General features: G+C 45.5%; 1 protein-coding gene across 1 annotated transcript; it reads left to right on the forward strand.

Annotated features, from left to right (window-relative positions):
* Positions 1 to 116: 116 nt before the first annotated feature.
* On the forward strand, positions 117 to 11,984 carry LOC148896080 (glutamine synthetase-like). The gene is made up of 7 exons (XM_089000784.1): positions 117 to 1,382; positions 2,794 to 2,976; positions 4,688 to 4,849; positions 9,546 to 9,692; positions 9,779 to 9,906; positions 10,044 to 10,243; positions 11,533 to 11,984. The coding sequence occupies exons 2-7, from the start codon at positions 2,811 to 2,813 to the stop codon at positions 11,903 to 11,905; spliced, it is 1,176 nt and encodes a 391-aa protein (XP_088856910.1). The 5' UTR covers positions 117 to 1,382; positions 2,794 to 2,810; the 3' UTR covers positions 11,906 to 11,984.
* The last annotated feature ends 437 nt before the right edge of the window (positions 11,985 to 12,421 follow it).

Genomic DNA, 12,421 nt, shown 5'->3' on the forward strand with positions numbered 1-12,421 from the left:
TATCGGCTAACTCCGCCCAGAAATGGATTGGATGTACCTTTATTCGTCTCGCAGTGGAGAAATGGACATTTCACAGCAATCTGGAAGTCACTCAAATAGATAGAAAGCTAGCTAGCTAATATATAGCTAATAGCTAGCTAGATAGATGTTTGGATTGGATGTACCTTTATTCGTCTTGCAGTGGAGAAATGGACATTTTACAGCAACCCGGAAGTCACTCAAATAGATAGAAAACTAGCTAGCTAATAGATACTCGCTTGATAGCTAATGTTTCGATTGGCTTGAATGTGCCTTTATTTGTCGAGCAGTGGAGAAATTGACATTTCACACTAACCTGGAAGTCACTCAAATAGATAGCTAGCTAGCTAGCTAGCTAGCTAATGTTTCGATTGGATGTACCTTTACTCATCTCGCAATGGAGAAATTGACATTTCACAGCAACAAAGTTCTGAAAGGAAGAGGAAAGGAAAGAAAGAAGTAGAAAGATAAAATACAGGAGCTGCTGGAAAGGCAGCCACTCTCGCTGCTCCATCTTAAAGTCAAAACAAAAAAAAAGTAAATAACAAATACGACAACAGAGTCATTCATTCTTCAGCACTTGCTGTACCCTCTTTGTGACATGAAGCAGTTCTAGATGAAAAGACGAGCGGATCAAAGTGTCCTTTTTAACAGTGGATCAGGGACGTCATGGTGGAACGTGCACGTCGACTACAAGCTAAGTTGAAAGCAAACACAAAGCTATAGCTACCATCCATTAGCAAAGAGAGACTGTCTCACATCTCCTGTCCCACATAAATATTAGCTGGCTATCTAGCTAGCTACCTAGCTAGTTATCTATTTGCTATCCATTGACGAAAAGAGATTGTCCAAAAGGCTGAAAAACAATCTGTATTCGTTCCACATGACCCACAACAACACAAAGTGACAAAACAAAAAGCAAAGGAGCTCTAGAGAGCACTTGCTGACAGCTGCCCACTCGGGCGCCATCTTGGAAATAAATACATACATTTTATATACTGTATATTATATTATTTTACAAACTAGAAGAATGGCTCCACCTTTTGGCCGTTGACGCCGATGACGAAGACGAACAGCGTCGCGTGTCGGCGGCGTCAACGTGTGACGTCCGGGTCGTGACGTCACAAGCGCGCGTACGCACAGGCTTTGGCCCACCGAACTAAAGCCTGCAGTGACGTCACTACAGCCCGGCGTTATGGTCCACAGGCCGGCGCGCGCGTGACGACGCCGTCACGGTAGCGCCGCCATCGGATTGCGGGAGAGGCAGCGAGTCGTCGAAAAACCCAACTTCCGCTCAAGTCCGCTTGGCCGATCCGAAGCAAGCGTGCACGTCCGCGCGGGAGATCCTTCCACACGCTTCATGGGTGAGGAGGAGCGAGCGGGGGAGGCGCGGGGGTGGGGGGGGGAGACAGCAAGCCGGTCGCTCGACCCTCCCCCCACTCGGCGCTCGATGCCCCACGCCTGACGCGCCACGTGCTCTCGCGTACGCCTCGTCGCTGCTGAAAAGCCTTCGGGACTTCCGCCACCTCTCTACGGAAGAGGGTTAATAATAATAATAATAATAATAATAATACTAACACTACTACTACTACCACCACCACCACTACTACCACTAATAATAATAATAATAATACGACGAATACTACTACTACTACTACTACTACTACTACTACTACTACTACTACTACTACTACTACCACTACTACTAATAATATGATAATAATAATAATGGTACTACTACTAATACTACTATTACTACTAATATTACTACTACTACTAATAATAATAATAATAACACTACTCCTAAAAATAATAATAATACTAAATCTACTACTAATACTACTAGTACTACTACTAATACTACTATTACTATTACTATTACTATTACTATTACTACTACTACTACTAATACTAATAATACTACTACTACTAATAATAATAATAATAATAATAGTAAATACTACTAATACTAATACAAATAGTAATACTAATACTAATACTAATGCTAATAATAATGCTTATAATAATAATAATAGGCCACTGAAGAAAAAAAAGGTTGGCGAGAATTCTGACTTTAAAGTGAGAAGTCTGAGAATAGTCAGACTTCTCACTTTAAAGTGAGAATAAAGTCAGAATTTTCACTTTAAAGTCAGAATTCTGAGCTTAAAATTATGACTTTGTGACGTTTGTGGAGCTATAGTCATAACTATACCAAGTCAGGAATTCTGACTTTCATCTAAAAATTCTGACTTTAAAGTCAGAATTCTGATTTTATTCTCACCTTCAAATGCCATCTCAAAAAGCCACCTTTTTAAAATGCCATTTTCTGTGTAGCACTTTGTTGTTTCTATTTATAATTCTCTTTTATTTATTGTATTCTATTTTATTAGATTGTATTTTATTTATTATAGTCCCTATGCTTGTCGGTGACTGTAGTGTCCTTGAGAGCTTTGAAAGGCTCTTAAAATGTAATGTAATATTATTATTATTATTATTATTATTATTTTTAATTCTGAGGGAAAAAAGTCATAATTTTGCCAATCTTATTTTTTTTTCTTTTTTGGCCCTAATCCTCTTCCGTACCTTTCATTCATTAAAAAAACCCCCGATTAGTGTCTCACTTCCGGTCTTTCCTCCCCAAAAGAAGCACTTCCACTTTAGTCCAGCAGAGGACGCCGTTCGCTGAGTCGATTGGAGAACTTGGAAGCCAGAAACGCCAGATCCGCTTGTCCTCCTCTTCTTCTTCTCCTCATCTTCTCTGTGCTCCTCTGGCAGGCAGCTGAGCCGCCAGCATGTCGGTGGCCCCGAGCGCCAAGCTGAACAAGAGCATCAAGCAGCAGTACTTGGACCTCCCTCAAGGAGACCAGATCCAGGCCACCTACGTCTGGATCGACGGCTCTGGAGAAGGTCTTCGCTCCAAGACTCGCACCCTGGACTCGGAACCAAAAAGCCTTCAAGGTGAGTCTCCGCCCACCAATAATAGTAAGACATTTCATTTCTAAGCGCCTTTTAAAACTCTCAAGGACACTTTTCAGCACAGGTGTCAAAGTCAAGGCCCGCGGGCCAAATCCGGCCCGCCACATCATTTTTTTCGGCCCGCGAAAGCAAATCAAACAGTCATTATTTTTGCCTTCAGATTTGAAAACGAGTTATTCATTCATTTGTTGTGCACTCCAGATGTAATATTGGATTGGATTGGATTGGATTGGATATGCCTTTATTCGTCTCACAGTGGAGAAATTTACATTATATATATATAATATATAATATGTGGAGGGCATTAAATATTCTAATGGCTTCCCCAAATTCATTACGGCCCTCGAGAGGAAACCATAACTACAATGGCCCGCGGCAAAAAATGACTTTGACACCCATGCTTTACAGTCACGGACTAAGTTATTCTATGGGTGAGCAGCGGCAGCCACACGCACCAGCGGTCACTCAACCCGGAAGCAACTTCAATAGACAGAAAGCCAGCTAGCTAGCCAAGAGTCAGCCAATAATCACTGAACCCGGACAACTCGGAAGTAACTTTAATAGATAGAACGTTAGCTAGCTAGCTAAGAGTTAGCTAATAATCACTAAACTAGGACAACCCGGAAGTAACTTAAATATATAGAAAGCTAGCCAGCTAGCTAAGAGTTAGCCAATAATCACTCAACCCAGAAGTAACTTTAATAGATAGAAAGCTAGCTAGCTAGTTAGCTAGCTAAAAGTTAGCTAATAATCACTAAACCCGGACAACCTGGAAGTAACTCAAATAGATAGAAAGCTAGCTAGCTACCTCAGAGTTAGCTAATAATCACTCAACCCGGAAATAACTTTAACAGATAGAAAGCTAGTTAGATAGCGAACAGTCAGCCAATAATCACGAAACCCGGACAACCCGGAAGCAACTCAAAAAGATAGAAAGCTAGCTGGCTAGCTAACAGTTAGCTAATAATCACTCAACCCGGAAGTAACTCAAATAGATAGTAAGCTAGCTAGTTCAGAGTCAGCTAATAATCACTAAACCTGGACAACCCGGAAGTAACTAAAATAGATAGAAAGCTAGCTAGCTAGCTAACAGTTAACTAATAATCACTCAACCCGGAAGTAACTCAAATAGATAGAAAGCTAGCTAGCTCAGAGTCAGCTAATAATCACTAAACCCGGACAACCCGGAAGTAACTCTAATAGATAGAAAGCTAGCTAGCTAGCTAACAGTTAACTAATAATCACTCAACCCGGAAGTAACTCAAAAAGATAGAAAGCTAGCTAGCTCAGAGTCAGCTAATAATCACTAAACCCGGACAACCTGGAAGTAACTCAAATAGATAGAAAGCTAGCTCAGAGTGAGCTAATAATCACTCAACCCGGAAGTAACTCAGATAGGAAGCTAGCTAGTTAGCTAGCTAGCTATCTAACAGTTAGATAATAATCACTCAACCCGAAAGTAACTCAAATACATAGAAAGCTAGCTAGCTAGCTAGCTCAGAGTTAGCTCATAATCACTCAACCCGGAAATAACTTTAACAGATAGAAAGCTAGTTAGATAGCGAACAGTCAGCCAATAATCACGAAACCCGGACAACCCGGAAGCAACTCAAAAAGATAGAAAGCTAGCTGGCTAGCATAAAATGCTCCCCAACTTCTGCCATTTGACATGAAAATGATTGACACGCGTCAGATGTCCCCGAGTGGAACTTTGACGGTTCCAGCACGTACCAGTCTGAAGGCTCCAACAGCGACATGTTCCTGATCCCGGTGGCCATGTTTCGAGATCCCTTCAGGAGAGACCCCAACAAGCTGGTCCTGTGCGAGGTGCTCAAGTACAACAAACAACCCGCAGGTACGTCGATTGCAGCCGAGGATCGCTACTTAGCGGTGCCGTTCCCATCATATCGAGACAGGGTTGTCGTCATCCGCTTTCGGACTAAAGTTCCCACAGATGCGGGTAGTCGAAAAGACTGTCGGAGTCCGAGGAGAAGGGCTGATCCAGAGAGAAGGACTCGTCTTGAGGCGCAAGCTAGTGGCCTCCAGTCACAATACGTTGGCTTACGAACTTCATTGGTTCACAGACAGAGTGTGTAAGGCGAAAAGTGTCTATCCCAAACATTAATTTCCCATAGGAAACCATTACAATGAGAATAATCCATTGCCAGGTACCCATAAAACATCATTTTCTACTAAATAAGCCTTAAAACTACACAAAATAGACCTTATTTTATGTATAATAAATGTGCTATGCTATTGTAATGAACGAAATGAACTGTACTGTATAATAAAGTGGTTTTATTGATCTTTGTGATGGTCGTTGATGGCTTGATGGAATGGAGTGGCCGCTTTCATCAGCATGAAACACTTGTTGAGGAACGTAGCTTTCTTCTTCCGCCATCTTGAGGAATGATTCCTTGTAAGCTTTGGCAGCTTTCTCGTCAGAACTGGCTGCCTCACCATGACGAATGACACTATGAATCCCTGTACGACGACGCTTAAAGTAAAGCTAGCCTTGAAATCATCAATGGATGATGAACTTCCAGGTTGCCTCTTGACGATATCTGATTGAAGTTGCCGTGCTTTCTCTGCGGTCATTTTACCTAGTTCCTCATCAATTGTGTTCTTTTTAGCTGGGTTGATAGCGTTGCATCAAGTGTACAGACGGCTTGTGCGGTTTTTTTTGTGGAGCCTGATTGATGGGATATTTTAACCTTGCAGTCTACATTCTGCCTTTGAACTATCAAAGTTGAAACAAGTCCAAATTTCACTGTTGTCCACCCATTTTCTCACTCTCTGTCGTCTGCCTATCTATTTAATGTTGAACGCGCCCCCCCACTGCTGTTCTTGACCAATCACGTGGCTTTAACCGAAGACTGGGGGCGGGGAATAGAGGACAAAATCAAGTCGGCTGCCAATTTCTCGTTAGGAGAACGGGCTCGTTCGCAAACGACACATCACTCATTGTGGCAGCTCTGTGTGCGTCCCGAAAAATAGTTCGTTTTGCAAGGTTAAATTTTCATAAATTTAGCGTTCGTAAACCGAAAAGTTCGTAAGCCAAGGGGTTCGTAAACCGAGGTATCACTGTACTTGTTTTGAGATCCGATTTTTCCAGCCAGAGTTCTCAGTCCCATGAGAATCAAGATCGGTGGTGACCATTGCGTCGTTAGCAACCACCATCGGATGGCCCAAACTCAACCCACCCGCTTTATGCTAATGCTAAAGCTAAAAATTGGCACCTTTCATCCATCAAAGACCTGTCGTAGACGTGTCCCACGCGTCCACCGATAAAACGAGCAGTTTCCATTGCCTTTGGTCTCCAAAGTTGGTGAGCAAGTCCAACAATGAAGGGGGGAGGCTTTGGTTTGGCGGTGAACTGTGTGGCCGAGCGTCTCGGATTTGCGGCACAAGCGGGAGCGCAAAAGCTTTTTGATGTGCCTTCAACCGGACCGGACCAATGTCAACACCAAGACGCCTGCGCTAATCTCTTCCTTCCCCGCCCATGTCAGAGACCAATCTTCGGGAAAGGTGTTGTCGTATCATGACGATGGTGGAGAAGGAGCATCCCTGGTTCGGGATGGAGCAGGAGTACACAATAGATAGAAAGCTAGCTCAGAGTGAGCTAATAATCACTCAACCCGGAAGTAACTCAGATAGGAAGCTAGCTAGTTAGCTAGCTAGCTATCTAACAGTTAGATAATAATCACTCAACCCGAAAGTAACTCAAATACATAGAAAGCTAGCTAGCTAGCTAGCTCAGAGTTAGCTCATAATCACTCAACCCGGAAATAACTTTAACAGATAGAAAGCTAGTTAGATAGCGAACAGTCAGCCAATAATCACGAAACCCGGACAACCCGGAAGCAACTCAAAAAGATAGAAAGCTAGCTGGCTAGCTAACAGTTAGCTAATAATCACTCAACCCGGAAGTAACTCAAATAGATAGTAAGCTAGCTAGTTCAGAGTCAGCTAATAATCACTAAACCTGGACAACCCGGAAGTAACTAAAATAGATAGAAAGATAGCTAGCTAGCTAACAGTTAACTAATAATCACTCAACCCGGAAGTAACTCAAATAGATAGTAAGCTAGCTAGTTCAGAGTCAGCTAATAATCACTAAACCTGGACAACCCGGAAGTAACTAAAATAGATAGAAAGATAGCTAGCTAGCTAACAGTTAACTAATAATCACTCAACCCGGAAGTAACTCAAATAGATAGAAAGCTAGCTAGCTCAGAGTCAGCTAATAATCACTAAACCCGGACAACCCGGAAGTAACTCTAATAGATAGAAAGCTAGCTAGCTAGCTAACAGTTAACTAATAATCACTCAACCCGGAAGTAACTCAAAAAGATAGAAAGCTAGCTAGCTCAGAGTCAGCTAATAATCACTAAACCCGGACAACCTGGAAGTAACTCAAATAGATAGAAAGCTAGCTCAGAGTGAGCTAATAATCACTCAACCCGGAAGTAACTCAGATAGGAAGCTAGCTAGCTAGCTAGCTAGCTATCTAACAGTTAGATAATAATCACTCAACCCGAAAGTAACTCAAATACATAGAAAGCTAGCTAGCTAGCTAGCTCAGAGTTAGCTCATAATCACTCAACCCCGGAAGTAACTCAGTCACTAATGCGGCCGCCCTGCCGTCCAAGCCTCCACCCAAGCATCGCAAACGGGCTCATAAAATGCTCCCCAACTTCTGCCATTTGACATGAAAATGATTGACACGCGTCAGATGTCCCCGAGTGGAACTTTGACGGTTCCAGCACGTACCAGTCTGAAGGCTCCAACAGCGACATGTTCCTGATCCCGGTGGCCATGTTTCGAGATCCCTTCAGGAGAGACCCCAACAAGCTGGTCCTGTGCGAGGTGCTCAAGTACAACAAACAACCCGCAGGTACGTCGATTGCAGCCGAGGATCGCTACTTAGCGGTGCCGTTCCCATCATATCGAGACAGGGTTGTCGTCATCCGCTTTCGGACTAAAGTTCCCACAGATGCGGGTAGTCGAAAAGACTGTCGGAGTCCGAGGAGAAGGGCTGATCCAGAGAGAAGGACTCGTCTTGAGGCGCAAGCTAGTGGCCTCCAGTCACAATACGTTGGCTTACGAACTTCATTGGTTCACAGACAGAGTGTGTAAGGCGAAAAGTGTCTATCCCAAACATTAATTTCCCATAGGAAACCATTACAATGAGAATAATCCATTGCCAGGTCCCCATAAAACATCATTTTCTACTAAATAAGCCTTCAAACTACACAAAATAGACCTTATTTTATGTATAATAAATGTGCTATGCTATTGTAATGAACGAAATGAACTGTACTGTATAATAAAGTGGTTTTATTGATCTTTGTGATGGTCGTTGATGGCTTGATGGAATGGAGTGGCCGCTTTCATCAGCATGAAACACTTGTTGAGGAACGTAGCTTTCTTCTTCCGCCATCTTGAGGAATGATTCCTTGTAAGCTTTGGCAGCTTTCTCGTCAGAACTGGCTGCCTCACCATGACGAATGACACTATGAATCCCTGTACGACGACGCTTAAAGTAAAGCTAGCCTTGAAATCATCAATGGATGATGAACTTCCAGGTTGCCTCTTGACGATATCTGATTGAAGTTGCCGTGCTTTCTCTGCGGTCATTTTACCTAGTTCCTCATCAATTGTGTTCTTTTTAGCTGGGTTGATAGCGTTGCATCAAGTGTACAGACGGCTTGTGCGGTTTTTTTTGTGGAGCCTGATTGATGGGATATTTTAACCTTGCAGTCTACATTCTGCCTTTGAACTATCAAAGTTGAAACAAGTCCAAATTTCACTGTTGTCCACCCATTTTCTCACTCTCTGTCGTCTGCCTATCTATTTAATGTTGAACGCGCCCCCCCACTGCTGTTCTTGACCAATCACGTGGCTTTAACCGAAGACTGGGGGCGGGGAATAGAGGACAAAATCAAGTCGGCTGCCAATTTCTCGTTAGGAGAACGGGCTCGTTCGCAAACGACACATCACTCATTGTGGCAGCTCTGTGTGCGTCCCGAAAAATAGTTCGTTTTGCAAGGTTAAATTTTCATAAATTTAGCGTTCGTAAACCGAAAAGTTCGTAAGCCAAGGGGTTCGTAAACCGAGGTATCACTGTACTTGTTTTGAGATCCGATTTTTCCAGCCAGAGTTCTCAGTCCCATGAGAATCAAGATCGGTGGTGACCATTGCGTCGTTAGCAACCACCATCGGATGGCCCAAACTCAACCCACCCGCTTTATGCTAATGCTAAAGCTAAAAATTGGCACCTTTCATCCATCAAAGACCTGTCGTAGACGTGTCCCACGCGTCCACCGATAAAACGAGCAGTTTCCATTGCCTTTGGTCTCCAAAGTTGGTGAGCAAGTCCAACAATGAAGGGGGGAGGCTTTGGTTTGGCGGTGAACTGTGTGGCCGAGCGTCTCGGATTTGCGGCACAAGCGGGAGCGCAAAAGCTTTTTGATGTGCCTTCAACCGGACCGGACCAATGTCAACACCAAGACGCCTGCGCTAATCTCTTCCTTCCCCGCCCATGTCAGAGACCAATCTTCGGGAAAGGTGTTGTCGTATCATGACGATGGTGGAGAAGGAGCATCCCTGGTTCGGGATGGAGCAGGAGTACACGCTGCTGGACATCGACGGACACCCATTCGGATGGCCTCGCAACGGTTACCCGGGACCCCAAGGTGAGTCGGCCGTCCGGCACCACCCGAGTCCGCCTCCTGCCGATTGGCCGCTCACAACCAACCGGTCATTGACTTGCTCCCTCGAGGTCCCTACTACTGCGGCGTGGGCGCCGACAAAGCGTACGGACGCGACGCCGTGGAAGCTCACTACCGAGCCTGCTTGTACGCCGGCGTGAAAATCTGCGGCACGAATGCCGAGGTCATGCCAGCACAGGTACGGTACCGCTACCTCTGAGCATGCGTTTGGACGCGCATATGGGCGGGAAGGGGGGGGGTCCAAGAAAGTCAGAAGTACAGGAATACAGGTCCGGCGTGCGGACAGTCACGACTCGGTTCTGCTCCGTCTTGCAGTGGGAGTTCCAGGTGGGGCCTTGCGAGGGCATCTCCATGGGGGACCATCTGTGGATGGCTCGCTACATCCTACATCAAGTGTGCGAAGACATAGGCTTGATTGCGACCTTCGACCCCAAGCCCATCCCCGGAAACTGGAACGGGGCAGGGTGCCACACCAACTTCAGCACCCAGGACATGAGGGAGGAAGGAGGACTCAAGTGAGTAACGCACACCGTCGCACACTGGGGGTACTTTGAAGCTCTTTGGGGACTTTGAAGCCTCTGGGCGTTCTCAACTTCTCCGGGCGCTTGGTTGCTCGCTTGTGAAGAGAGCCTCGTGTCTGGACTGCCGTCTTCTCCCTGTAGTCCTCACGAACAAAACAAAAGTCCAGGGACAAATAGCATCTTGACTATGAAACACGGCAACTGGATCCACCATCAGGTCAAGAAACCTTGTTTGGCGAGACTCTTCTGGGGATCAGAATGTAGCAAGCGGATGGGGTGTCAAACTCTGGTCCTGGAGGCGTGCCGTCCCGCATCTTTTCCAAGTCTCTCTTGTTCAAATGATCAGTGGAAGCCTGACATCGAACCAGTCCGATCATTGGAATCAGGTGTCTCGCCATGGAGACACTTAGGGGAGACCCAGAAACCAAAGCTAGAAAAATTGGGACAGCGGCCTTCCAGGACTGGATTTTGACGCCTGTGGGCGAGGGTCGACACTCAGATTCAAATCTGCTTTGGGTGGCTGGGACCTTACGCCAGGATGAGGTCATTCTTCACTGACCTCCAGACTGGGAGTGTCAGAGATGTTTGGTCGGACACTGGACGAAGGCTCGAACACAGAAAGATTGTCTTTTACTGCCGGCAGGAGACATAGCCATTCATGACAGACGCCTGAATTCTGCAGCCCTCTGCCAAGCTATTTATTCAGCGTATATGCAAATTTAAGTGATACTTTAGGAAAACATAGTTTTCGTGACTAGAACACCACACCTCTTGAGTTCTAAGCATGCCTTTCCAGCAGCTCCTGTGTTTTGCTTTTCTACTTTCATTCCTTTCATCACTTTGCTGCTGTGAAATGTACATTTCTCCACTGCCAGACTAATAAAGGCAAATCCAATCCAATCCAATCCAATCCAACAGCTGTAAGCAATAAAACGTTGTCTTTTCCGTGCACTGATAAATTTGTAACCTGGCTACCGAGCTCTTCCTCTGAAGAGCTCGTAAATTACTCCTGTCATAAAGGAATTTCCCAAGTCCTAAATTCTGTCCAAGGCCAGATCTCCGAGATGAAGACGAGTTTAACAAACTGTTGACCTCAGATTGACCCCAGGTGTCTCTGTGCTTCAATTGTGTATTCGGGTCACACATGTTGACTAAGCATATAACGGCATGAAACTTTGAAATATGATAACTTGTTATTCTCCATCAGGTACCTTGACTCTCTTGTTGGGTGTAGTGCGGCTTATAGTTTTTTTGTCCTCCCCCCTCCCCGGTTTTGCGTTCAGGGTGATTGAGGCAGCCATCGAGTGTCTGTCCAAGCGTCACCAGTACCACATCCGCGCCTACGACCCCAAGGGCGGTCGAGACAACGCTCGACGCCTGACGGGTCACCACGAGACCTCCAAAATCGACCAGTTCTCGGCCGGCGTGGCCGACCGCGGTTGCAGCGTCCGCATCCCCCGAGCCGTGGGCGAGGAACAAAAGGGCTACTTTGAGGACCGCCGCCCTTCGGCCAACTGCGACCCCTACATGGTCACCGAGGCCCTGGTCCGAACGTGTCTGCTGAAGGAGGAGGGGGAGGAGCCTGTGGATTACAGCCAATGTATGACGCCGCAACCTGGTGAACAAACCCCCCCAGTCGGTGATGGCGGCGATTGAGACCCTTGCAACTTTGGCACTTTCTTCCCGGTGGACATTTTGACCTACTTGTCTTTTTGCAATAAAGATCTCGACTGCATTTTGTTGCCTGTTGATTGGCAGGTCGCTTGACGGCTCTTCAAGCTTTTCTCCAATTGACTGTGGCCCACATTTGCTCTGTAAAATTGGCCCGCCAGGTGGAGGTAACCTTGCAGTCTACATTCTGCCTTTGAACTATCAAAGTTGAAACAAGTCCAAATTTCACTGTTGTCCACCCATTTTCTCACTCTCTGTCGTCTGCCTATCTATTTAATGTTGAACGCGCCCCCCCACTGCTGTTCTTGACCAATCACGTGGCTTTAACCGAAGACTGGGGGCGGGGAATAGAGGACAAAATCAAGTCGGCTGCCAATTTCTCGTTAGGAGAACGGGCTCGTTCGCAAACGACACATCACTCATTGTGGCAGCTCTGTGTGCGTCCCGAAAAATAGTTCGTTTTGCAAGGTTAAATTTTCATAAATTTAGCGTTCGTAAACC

Source organism: Hippocampus bargibanti, linkage group LG07 (assembly GCF_051943395.1).
Source record: "Hippocampus bargibanti isolate YZ-2025 linkage group LG07, ASM5194339v1, whole genome shotgun sequence".
Taxonomy (NCBI): domain Eukaryota; kingdom Metazoa; phylum Chordata; class Actinopteri; order Syngnathiformes; family Syngnathidae; genus Hippocampus; species Hippocampus bargibanti.

Bases quoted from the DNA above. Each gene is read 5' to 3' on its own strand.
- LOC148896080 (XM_089000784.1), top strand. From the start codon at position 2,811: ATGTCGGTGGCCCCGAGCGCCAAGCTGAACAAGAGCATCAAGCAGCAG. The intron at 2,977-4,687 runs GTGAGTCTCCGC...GACACGCGTCAG, and splicing joins GGAACCAAAAAGCCTTCAAG to ATGTCCCCGAGTGGAACTTT. The intron at 10,244-11,532 runs GTGAGTAACGCA...TTTTGCGTTCAG, and splicing joins AGGGAGGAAGGAGGACTCAA to GGTGATTGAGGCAGCCATCG.